Genomic DNA, 12898 nt, shown 5'->3' with positions numbered 1-12898 from the left:
GCAGATGAGTAGAATGGATTGTGAAAGTTAAGGACTGATTTTCAAATAGGTGGGCTGATTTGCAGATGGGGTTTGCCACAGCCAGACTGGCTAGATAGCAAATTGTCCTGCCTCTTGGACCTCAGCTAGGGAGATTGTATGGTGTGCCTGTGGGACTTTTTTGGCTTCACTGATACGCCAGACATCTGTGAGTTTTTTAGGCAACCTACTGTGAAATTTTGCTCAAAAAACTTATTTTCTCAGTCATTTCAGACCCCGGAGCAACCTCTCAGCCAGCCTCAGGCCACTATCTCGGTCTCTTTCAGATCTCCATGACTTACGTGACTGTATATAAGAGTGGCCTTACCTACCCCTGCTCTTTGTCATCTCAATGCTTTCTTTCCTCTTTCAGAAATAGTATTTTTTCTTCTCCATCACGTTTTCACCCTGTCATTTTTTTGCTTCATTATGAGTATCTTTCCCAGTCTAAGCTGGCTTTGGTTGTTAGTTGTGTTCTATGGTTTGTGCCGGGGAAGGGCCCTTCCTGTTTTCTTCTGAGACAAAATTGGGGATGCCTGAGCCTATCAAGATTTACACCTGGATTTAAGTTTAATAAAACATATACAACTTCTCAGGATCAAGACCTAATATTGGAAATAATCTGTTGGAAAATTGGTGTTAAATTTTACCTAGGCACAGTGTTAGAGCTTTAGCATGTTTTGTATTTTGAAAGTTGTTTAACTTAATAACAGATGGCAGGTACTTTAAAAGTGGAAGCTATGTTTGTTACAGAGACGTTTAAAATAGGACATAACATGACTGATAACTGTTATACTAAATAGTAATTTAATCCATACTAGGTTTTTTATGGACTTACATTGTTGAAGATTCGTTATTATAAACAGCAGCTTTCTGCCTTCCATATTTTTATGAGTTTCAATGGAAGAGTGAAAAATCTACTTAGAGTTTTCTGAAAAAAAATCATAAGAAACATTTTACTTCTAATTAGAATATTTGTGGATGACTGGCTTTGGTTTTACTACTTATTAATAAAATATAAGATGTGCACAGTACTCTTTAAAAGAAGAAAGCTAGAAATTTGTCAGTTAAATTAATCTGCTGTGAATCAAACAACAGGACAGGACAGGATAGGATAGGACAGGACAGGATAGGAAAGGATAGGATAGAATGGGATAGGATTAGGCTAGGCTAGGCTAGGCTAGGCTAGGATAGGATAGGATAGGACAGACTAGCTTTTGCTTGATTTAATTAACAGGATTATAATTGAATTAAATTTTTGATTTTTTTTTTTTTTGTCAGAACATGATTTTTTCCAATATGTTTTGACAGTGCCATCAGCTGTGGGAAACTACTGACTGTAGATATTCTCTGCCAGAATGATGAATCTATTTCCAGTAAGCTAGTTGCTTCATCTTGTTGGATATACTCTTGGGCATTTATCACGTAATTCCCTTAATTCAAACCAGTTGTGTACATATTTTGTAATTGATGAATTGCTCACAGTAAATAATATTCTTATAAAATCAACTAGTTGTTAAATTTTAAAAATACTGTTTAACATTTTGTACCAGAAATTAGCAGTCTTTTGTTTACTGTGTCTTTTCACAGTAAACAAACTTTAAATACTAATTAATGTATCTAAAATGCTATTTACAATTATTACAACATTGACTCTATGCATTTCAGGTAAAGAATGCATTTACATTGCAACTGTGTGTTAAATACCTTATATCAGCGCATGAGTAATACCAGATTACTAGTCCTTGAAATAACATGTCATTAAATTTGTGAAGATGAAACAACTATTCTCCCATCAAATTCTGCACTACATTTAGATGAAATGCCTTGGTTAAGTAACATCTTTGAAGCTCTGATTATAGTTGGCAGACATTATGTGTTCTTTGTGTATTACAAAACAGAACATCTATCTGTGGCATAGTCCATCTTTCTTCATAATGATGTAACTTCAGTGTGTCGGGTGTATTTTAGTGTGTTGTTTGCATTGATTAATTTGGTCCTACAGCTTTTGTGTGTGCAAGTTTTTTACCCCAACTACTGAGTATATATGATTGATGCAGTGACGTTGGCTTCTGTTGTGTAAATATTAATCAAAGAGTATGCTCCTCTGCTTATGGCTTTTCAGTGTAGGAGGCAGCTAAACAACTATAGTCTGCTTAGTCTGCTTTTTTTTTTTTTTTTTTTGCTCTTTAATCATTATTGTGTAAGACACTGGCAAGAACAGTTTTTTTTTAATCTATAACACTATTTCATGCTTCAACATATCCATTGTTTGGTCAAAGTTATGAAATATTGTTGCTCAATGGAACTTTGTTTTCAGCATTTCCTGGTAAAGCAGTAATAGAAGAGATAAAACAGTAAAGGAAGGGGGCAAGAATTAAGTAAAGAAAAATACTAGGAATACGTGCAAGAAAGAAGCAGAACATGCAGAGCCAGTAAATTCAGCCTCATATGGTTTCAGATCTTATGATTTGGACGAACAGTTTTCCTTAATGAGAAGCCAAACTTGATTCTTTTCTAGATTCCATGGCTGCAGTGAAAGGAATCATTTGTGAGTAAAATATTTTTAAGGAGAGTAAGGTAGACATTTGCTGTGTTCCAATGTGTGCCTAAAATGTGCAGAAGAATACATGTTGATAAGTGTGACAGCTTATTTGGGTGAGATATTAAAATATGTTCAATATTTAAATAATAAATATAACAAACAAACAAACAAACAAAAACCACAAAAAAAACCCAAAACAAAAAAAACCCCACCAAATAAATGTTTGGTGAGGGTAGCAGTGTGATGGTACAGCTCACTATCAGAAGCAGCGAGTTTCTTGAAAACACAGCTCTCATTTTTCTGGCATGTAGGTCTGGTGTAAGTTTGATAGATACAGCTTTAGTCATTCTCAATGAATGTCACCAGTGAGGCAAGCCAAGGCTGAAGGGAAGGCTTGTGCTTCAGGGTTTGTAGTGTTTGTTGAGATCCAATGTGGGGTTAATTTAATGTATGTGTATCCCTTGTGCCTTTCTTAAAGGATCTATCTAAATTGTGCTGGTGGCAAAATTTACAACCTAGCACTATTACTGGCTTAGCTTTAGAAATTCACAGAATTAGCAGAATTTTTAAATTGTTGTTGCCCTTGTCTATTAGGACAGATTGCTAAAATACTCTCAGGCACTGCAGGATCCTAGAGAATATCACATTATTTTTATTTACTAATACTTTTGTTCTATACATTTTTTTTTAATCATTGTAATAATTTTTTTCATTCCCATGGTTTTTTGCCTAGGAAATTATCTCAGTTTTTGTTACAGGCCATCATCTCCTAATATTCTAGAAAGACATAAGGCAGAAATCCTCAAAACTGTCTATGATTTTGTATTATGTCAGGTGTTCAAAGGCAGATCTGCTTTTTATGGAAAGGAATACAGTAGCACTGAGGCTTTTGGTTCAGAAAAAATAGCCAAAAGCTGAATCATTAAATCACAAAAACTCTTAGTTTGTTTCCAGCCAGTTATTTATCTCATAATGTATTTAAAGTGTTTTCAGGAAACATCAGTAAGAGAATGGTTTGATAAATACTGGTGGCTTAGTCCGCATTATGTAGTAGAAATTAGTATATTTGCTAGTTGAACACATATTTGTGGCAGTGTTTGTAAAACCAGGACAGTGTTATACCACTCCACTTTGAACAACTCCTATAATATTCCTCTTGCATATATACATAATTTACATTTGAATATGTTAACATGCTCTTGCAGAAATAACTATTGGAAAGAAATTTTTGGTTACAGACTGTTTCTATAAATTGACTATTTGTTCATATCCATGTCAAAATGTTAGACCTTGTGATTTTAAACTCCTTTCTCCTGGATAAAGGCCATTTCCACTGTTTTAATTCATAAACATGTTCTTCAGTAATTTGAATCTACATCTTCCATTTGATTATGATTATTCCCATATTCTCATTTTTCATTAGTCTCAAAAGTTATTTTTAGTCCAGCTAAGCAATCTTCATGTCTGGTTAATGTAGTTACCACTTACTGACTTTTGAAATGCTGATAGGCAAAGAAGTTTTTAATGTGTTGCAAACAGCTAACTGTTGTAAAGTGGATGCCTTTCTCCACTGATCTGCTCCTGTCTTTGTTCTTCCCTAGTTTTTGTAAGGTTGCAATAATAGGAGTAAGAGGAGACAAAACCATGGGTACTTAGAGACCTTGTCTAGTAGTGGTTTTAGTTTCGTTACATGTAAATATTGTCCCTAAGGTGCCGATTTAGAACGGACATGTTAAGGTATATTTTCTTTCTAAGTATAGTTCTTTGGAAGTGGTGATCTATATCATAAAAATATGTAGTGTTAAAAAGAAATGGAGGGTTTGGATATGTTAATTACTGTCAAATAGTTTTTGTTAGGCTTTTAGCTGAAACAAGTAAGGTAACTTGTCTGTAATAGAGCAGAATCTCTATTAATAGTACCTCTTTTCTGTTATTACATGTCTTTCTAAGAAACAGGGCGATTGGTTTCAATTTAGATGTAGTCTGAAAAACTGAAGAAGGAACTTAATAATTCCTTTGTACTAATTGAATTTCTGTATGCTTATGTAACTGTTTATGGAATTTAAAATTAAAATACTTAAAAGGCATCTACATTTGTGGTATAGATACATGGGAAACTAATAGTTGCATTTTCTCTTTTTGCAAACTCTAGGGGGGACACAAAGATTACCTCGCACAATTGGAGTGTCACTGGCAAAAGAGCTAATCTTCTCTGCACGAATTGTAGATGGTGAGGAAGCAAAATCAATAGGATTGATTAGCCATGTGGTAGAACAGAATGAAGCAGGGGATGCTGCATACAGAAGAGCATTAGCTCTGGCGAGAGAATTCTTGCCTCAGGTATAACAAATTATTTTGATTTTGGTTTTTAGTTTTTACAAAATAATGAGACTGAAAAAGAAACAGCTTTATTGAAGAGAACTATCACAAAATTATGTATCAAAAAACTGTGCTAGTTATGTGGCAAGTAATCAGAAATTTTCTCTCTTGTATTGAATAGTCTTATTGGGTAATTATTTCATAGTAAAGAAAAAACCTCCATCAATCCTCATCTTGCCATGATCTGTTCAGCCTTTCAATTTTTAAACAAGAAAAAAAATGTCGTATAGGTTTTATTTTTAGTATAGCTATTATTTTAACAGATTTCTTTGTTGCTGTTGAACTTCTCAGAAGAGAGGTAAAAGGTCCTAGGTAGAAAATTCAGAATAGTGCCTTAAGTTTTAGCTTTCATGTTTTTCAGATTCTGTGCTGCCTAGTCGTGTAGTTCTGAGCCTCATATTAAGTGTTAGTGAGCTCTTTTCAAAGAGTAGGTAGATAAAATGAATCTTTTCACAGGTGGAGACCACAGAGAACTGTTCCAAGTTTCAGGCCCAAAATTATAAACAATGGAGGACTGAAGAGAGAAAAAAGAAGGATTAGACTTCATAATCTGAAGTTGTAATTGGACAATTAAACCCCAATATGCAAATGGACCAAATCTTATAAAAGTGTGAGACCTTGTGACTGGTTGTCCATTTTGTGACCATTTTTTACTCCTTGGGTGTAGCCCTGGCCAGGCTCTTGTAGGTGCATCCTTAAGGGCTTTTTAATAAATATCTGCTTTATTCTCTTAGCTCTGTCTCTGTTCCTGGGCAGCCTTCCCAAGGCATCAATAGGAGGCAGAAAAAGAAAATAATTAGTCAACCGCTTTATTGGATCACAAGTGTAACAGCTAAAATTTTTCATTGGAAATGTAAAATGTTACAGCTTAGGTATGGCATTTAATGGTGGGTGTTTGTGTCTTGAGCACCTTGATAGAAAGGCAAAAAATAAAAGTAAAAATTTTAACATACAGTGGTTCTGGAAAATTGATTGGTGGTTACAACTTCTTATTAGGACTGCCTCATAAGCATTTGGCTTTTTCCCAGATCAGTGGTCCTGAACATCCAGAAGCTGATGCTGATGGATAGGCACAGGACTGAGATGATTCTCAAAGATGTCTTGCAGTTCTGCAGAATATTGGAGGCGAGTGTGGGGATCCTCTGCTCAGTGGGGATCTCAGTCGCTCACAGGAGGATGTTATCACTTGACCAGAGCAGACTTTGCTATGGCATACTGTAGGTTTGAAGCTTGCATCAATTAATTTTATTTCATGATTACTTGTTTTCATGTGTCTCCATTGTGTGATAGTAAGGGCTTAGGACTGACCTTGCAATGACCTATAATGATGTATTCTAGAGTGGCTGTTCTGAGCCTTGTTTTGAAGGAAATTAATAAAGTTTGACAAATGTGGACACACTTAGTACCTTTGAAACATAAACCATACACATTAATTAGGTTGTTTTGAAAATAGTATATGTTTACTTTATTTCAATATTCAAACTATCAGTTTAGAAGCAAATGTCTGCTATAATAATAAAATCTAGGATATATGACTTACATACTGTAAATTTAACAGAAGTCCAAAGTCTAGATTGTCCTAATATAAGAATATTGATGTGCAGACTCTTCAGTTACAAATCTTGCAGTTTTTAATGACATGTAAATAAACTTTTTTCTCTTATTTTAGGGACCAGTAGCAATGAGAGTTGCAAAACTGGCTATCAATCAGGGAATGGAGGTAAGGATCTGTACTTTCCATGAGAGTAGGTTGGAAGTCAGGTTGGCAAAAGTTGTACTGTTGGTGACAGTTTCACTATGGTGAAATTCTTTTTCTAGAACTGTTTTTATTTTCTCATTGTGTAGCCTTTCAAGGTCTATTTGACCAAAATTTCTAAAGAATGAAATGTATTTTTTTGCATCTCAGACTCCTGAGTTGCTCTTTTCTGTAACAAGGCTTAATGCTCTCAAGCGTAGTGTACTCTGCTAATTATTAATAGTAGAAAGTAAACATAAACTACTATGAACAAACTCTGTTTCAAATCTCAGGTGGGAAAAATTACCAAAGTCGTACTCTGTCAAGTCTGTCAAGCTCTCGGTGTTTAGTAACTAATAAAGTTAAAGGCTGAAAGGTCTATTATCTATTTTTAATAGTTTAATAGCAGTTAGTGTTAAAATTGTACCTGGAGCCTGATTTCATGTTTGATTCTGATTGCCACTTCATTGCCATACCATTGACCCCTAAAGATCATTTAAAATCCCGTCTGGACATATGTTTTACTTTAGGTGTACATACCCTAATGCTGAGTTCAGCAGATGTGTTTCATATTTAAAATTAGGCTATGCACCAGATACCTTGTAGCTCAATCTGGTACAAGGGAAAGAGGATCATACCACATGCAGCATCTGAATCCAAGAAGGTGAATTTGTCCTTTTTTCTTAGAAGTCGCAAAAGCAACCAATGAATTCAGCAAAGTGTAACATCAGTAAGTGGTGGCCTGAGAACCCAACTCAGATGCCATTGCACCAAGAGTATGTTAGGTTACCATAGCAAGTTACAGTGGAATTTGAGATTTATTTCAATACGCAAGGTTCAAAATGCTACAAGCTAAGTTATCTAACTACCAGATATAGTGGATAGAAAGGTCAAAATAATGATGTTTATAGAACTAGGGATTATAGGCTTAGATGGATTCTGAATGATCATCTCTAGTTCAGTCTTGAGGCCCAAGACAAGATCTACTGTATCAAAACCAGTCAAGCCAAATGTTTTATCCAAGCTGTTCCAACAAAACTACCATGGCACCGATTTCATGGCTTCCTTTGATAATTTATCCTACAACTTATCTCCACTTGAAAACTGCTTGTGGTGCCATAGTCCTTCCAGTGGCCAAGTGGAGAGATAGTGAATCCTGCAGCATCTCGTGCTTAAGACAGATGGAGAAATAATGAGGTGCAAATTCAGCCTTTTAAATTGTTCAGGACAGCTCACAAGGAAACTAAATGTATTAAAAATAGATGATGATGATGCAGGACAGACATGGGCCTCTTTATTTTTCTGTTTTAAATCCTTTTGAGCTTGAATCTGTGCTTGTGGCATGCTTTCTATTCTTATATGACATTTTGAAGATACATTGTTTCAGAAAAAAATTGAAATAATCATGCAGTGCATCTTTTCCCCTGTAGTAAATGAAATTATTATAAATGTGCAGGTAGCTCATGGTTTTTACCTAACCAGATGACTCGTAGTAAAAAGAAGACACTTTTTGAATGTATTGCATGCTAGCGGTATTGCCAAATCAGGAGCCTGTTACAGAAATACTAACCACTCTTACCACATGTCAGTGTAGCATTTCTGTGTTAAAGTAGTGCAGAAGAACTTTGCAGAAGTATTTTAGTATGTGGCATATAAAACCACAATATTTATGTTAGCTGTGAGAAAATAATATATAATAAATAAAAAAAAATTTAAACCCACTGTATTCTTTTCCTCAGGTCGACTTAGTAACAGGCTTAGCAATTGAAGAAGCTTGTTATGCTCAGGTATGTAAATATGATTACATGAAAAAACCACAGAAAACAGGCTTTGGTTGATACCTGTTATGAAACATGCAGAAATTCAACTAGAAATTGCTCTGTAATTTTTTCTGCAAATTTTGGCATTTTATTTGAACTTCCATATACTTCATCTGATTTTTAAGGAATTTAAGGGAGGAGGTGTAGTACAGAACTGTAACCCATCTGTACCAGTACTGTTAGAGTGAAGGCAGTGAAGCAGTACCAGCCATGCACCTAGCCAGTCATAAACTATCATGCCAGTCCAAAGACTGCCTTCCTTTTGCATTGTTTTAGTTCAATGTGAAATAATACAAAGGACACTTGACTAACATGTGCCACTAATAGCATATGTGCTGATCAATAAAAATTTGAGACAAACCTCTTTGCCAATGAAACATGGGAATGATGTATTTGAGATTATATGTTCTTGGACTTGAGACAAGTTTTTATGATGGAAATAGAAGCATCAGCATTATGTCCTTATTTAAGATAGGATGATTAGATTAATAACCTCCTTCCCCATACAAAACCCCAAAATGAACCCAACCAAAAAAACCCAAAAACCCAAACCTTGCTCTCCCTTACCCTACCAAATAAACAAAACAAACAAACAAACCTCAAACCCTTGAAAATTTTGTAAACTCATCTGTTTGGAGAAAAGGTACTCCTTCCCCACCCAAATGGTTTATCAACCTTTTGTCATGCCCTTGAAGTGTCTTATACATTCCTATGTTTGACTAGATAGTTTTAATTTTTCTGCTGCATTAAAATTTTTCTGATGTGCCTTGGATACATTGAAGAACCAGGATTTGTATGAAAATATATTTCTTGCTATTGTTTTTGACGTCAATAATGAATTGTTACTCTGCTTATTGCAGACTATCCCAACAAAAGATAGAATTGAAGGCCTTCTTGCATTTAAGGAGAAGAGACCTCCTCGCTACAAGGGAGAATAAAAGAATCTGATGCCTTTAAAATACAGGGGGATAAAAGTACTTCTATGAGGACCATTTAAGGTGCAGTTTGCATCCGCACCTGGAGTGTCACAGTCACCAAAGTAACAGCAAATCATACAGATGTTACAACATTTTGAATGTGTCCATACTTGTACGAAGCTGAGGTAGAAATGTGTGTCGGCTCATGCTCATTACAGTTCCTGATGGTTGATCTGTGTATTGGCAAAGTCACAGGTTCATGCAGCATTTTTAAAATTTCTCATGTATGAAACATACCATAACACAATTGAAAAAGCTCTGTAATTCTTTACATAGACAAAATGTATCTGTGATGTTAAGCATAAATCTGCTGTATCATTTTGTCAAAACAAAAGCAACTACTGAACACCAAAAATAAGAAATTGTACCAAATATGCATTTAAATGATTCTGTGTATCAGTAAAAATTATATTTCAGTATTCTATCAGAATATCTATATAATTAATCAAGCTAGGGGAAATGAAAAAGATGAAAATTCAGAAAATGTGAAGCTTTGTTTATCTTACTCCATCTTAAGCAAAATGAAATTAACTTTAGCACTTAATGGTGTCCTTTTGATAAAGTTGTTGCCATTATATTCATTTAATTGTATTAAGTGAAGACATTTTTGAGGCCAGCCTTTAATTAGACATTATTGTATGTTAAACCTGTTTTTGTCTTGCATTTTTCCAGCATATCATCTGATCAGCATTGTAATGGAACAGTATTGATATTCACTAAATAACCCAGTTATTTTAAATTTTTGATGATTGTATTAAAGATGATTGTGCGGGGATATGACCAATGTTCTGTAAAAGAACCTAGAATTATCTTAATCTCTAGAATACTCCTTTGCAAGTTTTATGAATGTATATTATATACAACAGGGATGGTGTTGAAAGGTTCTTTAGTTTGTTATGGTCTCAGAGTTGTTTTCATACATTGCAAGAGAAGTGCAGTAGGTCTCAAGGTAAGAAAACTTGTGATTCATACTGTGTATTTGCAGTGGATGCAGCATATGCAGCAAATGTCTGGAAATAACCTCATAGAAAGTATTTTTTGTTAATTTGACTGGAAAATAAACATGGCTTAGCAGTCTGAGGCTGTCTTTTATATGAAATCAAATTTATTCTTGCCTGGTTACCATTGGCTCATGAAACTTGTGCATGCTTTGCTGTTTCTGCAACATTAGCTATGGTCACTGTCCATATCTATGATGATAAAGCAGCTCATCAGCATGAAATGACAAGAACTCATTTAAATTCATATTTAGACATATCATTACATGTAAATTGATTATAACTGGTAGAGCTCACACTTTGTTGACTGGTAAACTTGCTGAGTTGATAATTTCTTGCGCAATAATTTGCAAATAAAGTACTAGTTCTTGTTTTGATAGTTAAATAAAGCCTAGAGGGTCATTTTCTCATGTTTTTGAAATGCTAACATGTCATTTTCCTTCTTACTGACTACAAAATAATTATGTTAATAGGAAAAAAAATTAAGCGTATGCTGAAAGGTTTCTGTTGCATAACTGATATAGTTTGGTTATTGAGCTGCCTCTGTTTCTACCAAGCGCTGATTAAGTATCTTCTATGAAGGTCAATTTAAAACCATCTAATAACTTTAAATACTGTGGCATATGACTGTGTAGATTCATGCTTTCAACTAGTAGTTTTGATCTCAGAAAATAATTTTGCTGTCACAGTGGTCTCTGCATTCCTTTTCTCAGGAGAAGATAGTGTAATATCATAGCAATTTGAGTTCCTTCTTTGAAGTCAGCAAATTTGAATATTACTGATATATTGATAGAAAGTGAGTATCAGTAGGACAGTTTTTAAAGGTATTTTGGAGTGATGTTGAAATTGTTTGGGAGGAACAATATTTTAGCAAAAGATGTGTTGATCACTTACTGTGTGATTTATTAAGTGACATGTTTTGATGGCTGCAGTGTTCATACTTAATAGTACTATTAAAACTCTGCTTCCATGAGAGGGTTATTTGTAACAAAAATGCTCATATATAAGATTGATTTTTCCTTAGGAAAGGTATGATCTGGCAAATCCTCCTTCAAACACTTAGGCTCAACTCTTTCAGTTCCTGGTAAAGCCATACTTTTCTCCACGATACCTCAGGGATGAGTGAACCCTGGTCTCTGCTGGTTTTTTGAAAGGTTATCTCATGGGACCTAAACATAAGCGTTTTTCCTGCTTATGCTGAGCTCAAGTGGATAGTGAATTCTTCTGCACTTCACTGAGTTGGATATTGAAGTTACAACACAGGTAGGTCCATTATCCATTATTAGTTATCAGCTGATAACTTCTCAACATTTTTAAGTTCAACTTAACTGAATTGTCTAGAAATTCTCAGTTTCTTGCGGAAATTAATGTGCCACTTTATATAAACTCATACAATTTTAGCCTTTAATGTAACAAACTTTTTATATTTTCAGCATTACTGAAGTAACTCACATTCTCAGTTTTACTAAATTTCTGGATGAAGTCATGATTGTCTGTATGGCTCTAGTTAGTTCAGTACTTTTGGGTAGATCACCTGAAATGAAAAAAAAAGGTGTGGGTTGTTGGGTTTTTTTGGGTGGTTTTTTTTTTGGTTTTTTTTTTTTTTTTTGGTTTTTTTTTTGGTTTTTTTGTTTTTTGTTTTTTTTGTTTTGTTTTGTTTTGTTTTTTGTGGTTTTTTTATTATTCTATAAGACTAAATATTAAGATTATATAATGATACAGTTAAGTGCTTTTGGAGATGTTTTCTATGGAACCTTTTTATGAAATTTGCAGTCATTGGTGCCCAGTTATTTTTGAAATTCTGTCAGTCTATGTGAAATTAGTTCTACATCAAAGTTCATGTCACTGCTTTTCTAGAACTGCTTTTAACCATCTGCATTTAGAATGGTAAACATCAGAATCATTCTCAACTTCGTATTTTACTCAGTCATTGCTCTTTGATGCATTTAATCATAGTCACAGTTGTTGAAGAGTTCACCACAGGAGAGAGCAGAATATCATGCTGCTTGGAATCTGGTTTTGGGAGACTTAGAGAGTAAAGTAAGGGGGTTTCCCACTAGTGTCACTTCATATACCAAACCAAACTCATAGATGCAAAGTGAAAAAGTAGTTGAAATCTTAATCTATCACTGCATAGTCTTACTTACACCTTTCTCATGCAAGAAAATTCCTGAAAATATGTCTGCTGAGATTAGAGATGGAATTAATTTACAATTTTAAAGAAATATACTTAAAAAAAATAATTGTTCATTTGAGTGGTGTGCATTGAACAACATGTGTGCTCATGTCTCATTTGTGGAATTTTGGCCTTGTTCTTCAACCTAATGACACTGCTGAAAAGCCATAGGGTTTCATTGTCTACTGAGGCTGATACAGTTTGTGTACTTAGGGTGTGATAAAGTTCATTATTATATGGTTAAGATGTA

At 34.4% G+C, this 12898-nt stretch overlaps 1 protein-coding gene across 2 annotated transcripts in view; it reads left to right on the top strand.

The window, feature by feature from the left end:
• AUH (AU RNA binding methylglutaconyl-CoA hydratase) overlaps window positions 1-10551 on the top strand; it is a 105418-nt gene extending 94867 nt beyond the window's left edge. Inside the window, exons 7-10 of one of the 2 annotated variants that reach the window (XM_066340055.1) lie at window positions 4716-4793; window positions 6612-6662; window positions 8417-8464; window positions 9358-10551. In XM_066340055.1, coding sequence (XP_066196152.1) covers window positions 4716-4793; window positions 6612-6662; window positions 8417-8445 — 158 coding nt within the window. In that variant the 3' untranslated portion in view covers window positions 8446-8464; window positions 9358-10551. Of the gene's footprint in view, window positions 1-4715; window positions 4904-6611; window positions 6663-8416; window positions 8465-9357 lie in introns of both variants that reach the window. The other variant, XM_066340054.1, reaches the window with a different exon arrangement.
• Window positions 10552-12898: the final 2347 nt, after the last annotated feature.

The sequence above is a fragment of the Sylvia atricapilla genome, chromosome Z, assembly GCF_009819655.1.
Source record: "Sylvia atricapilla isolate bSylAtr1 chromosome Z, bSylAtr1.pri, whole genome shotgun sequence".
Lineage (NCBI taxonomy): Eukaryota > Metazoa > Chordata > Aves > Passeriformes > Sylviidae > Sylvia > Sylvia atricapilla.
This window is presented reverse-complemented; position numbering and strand designations above follow the sequence as displayed.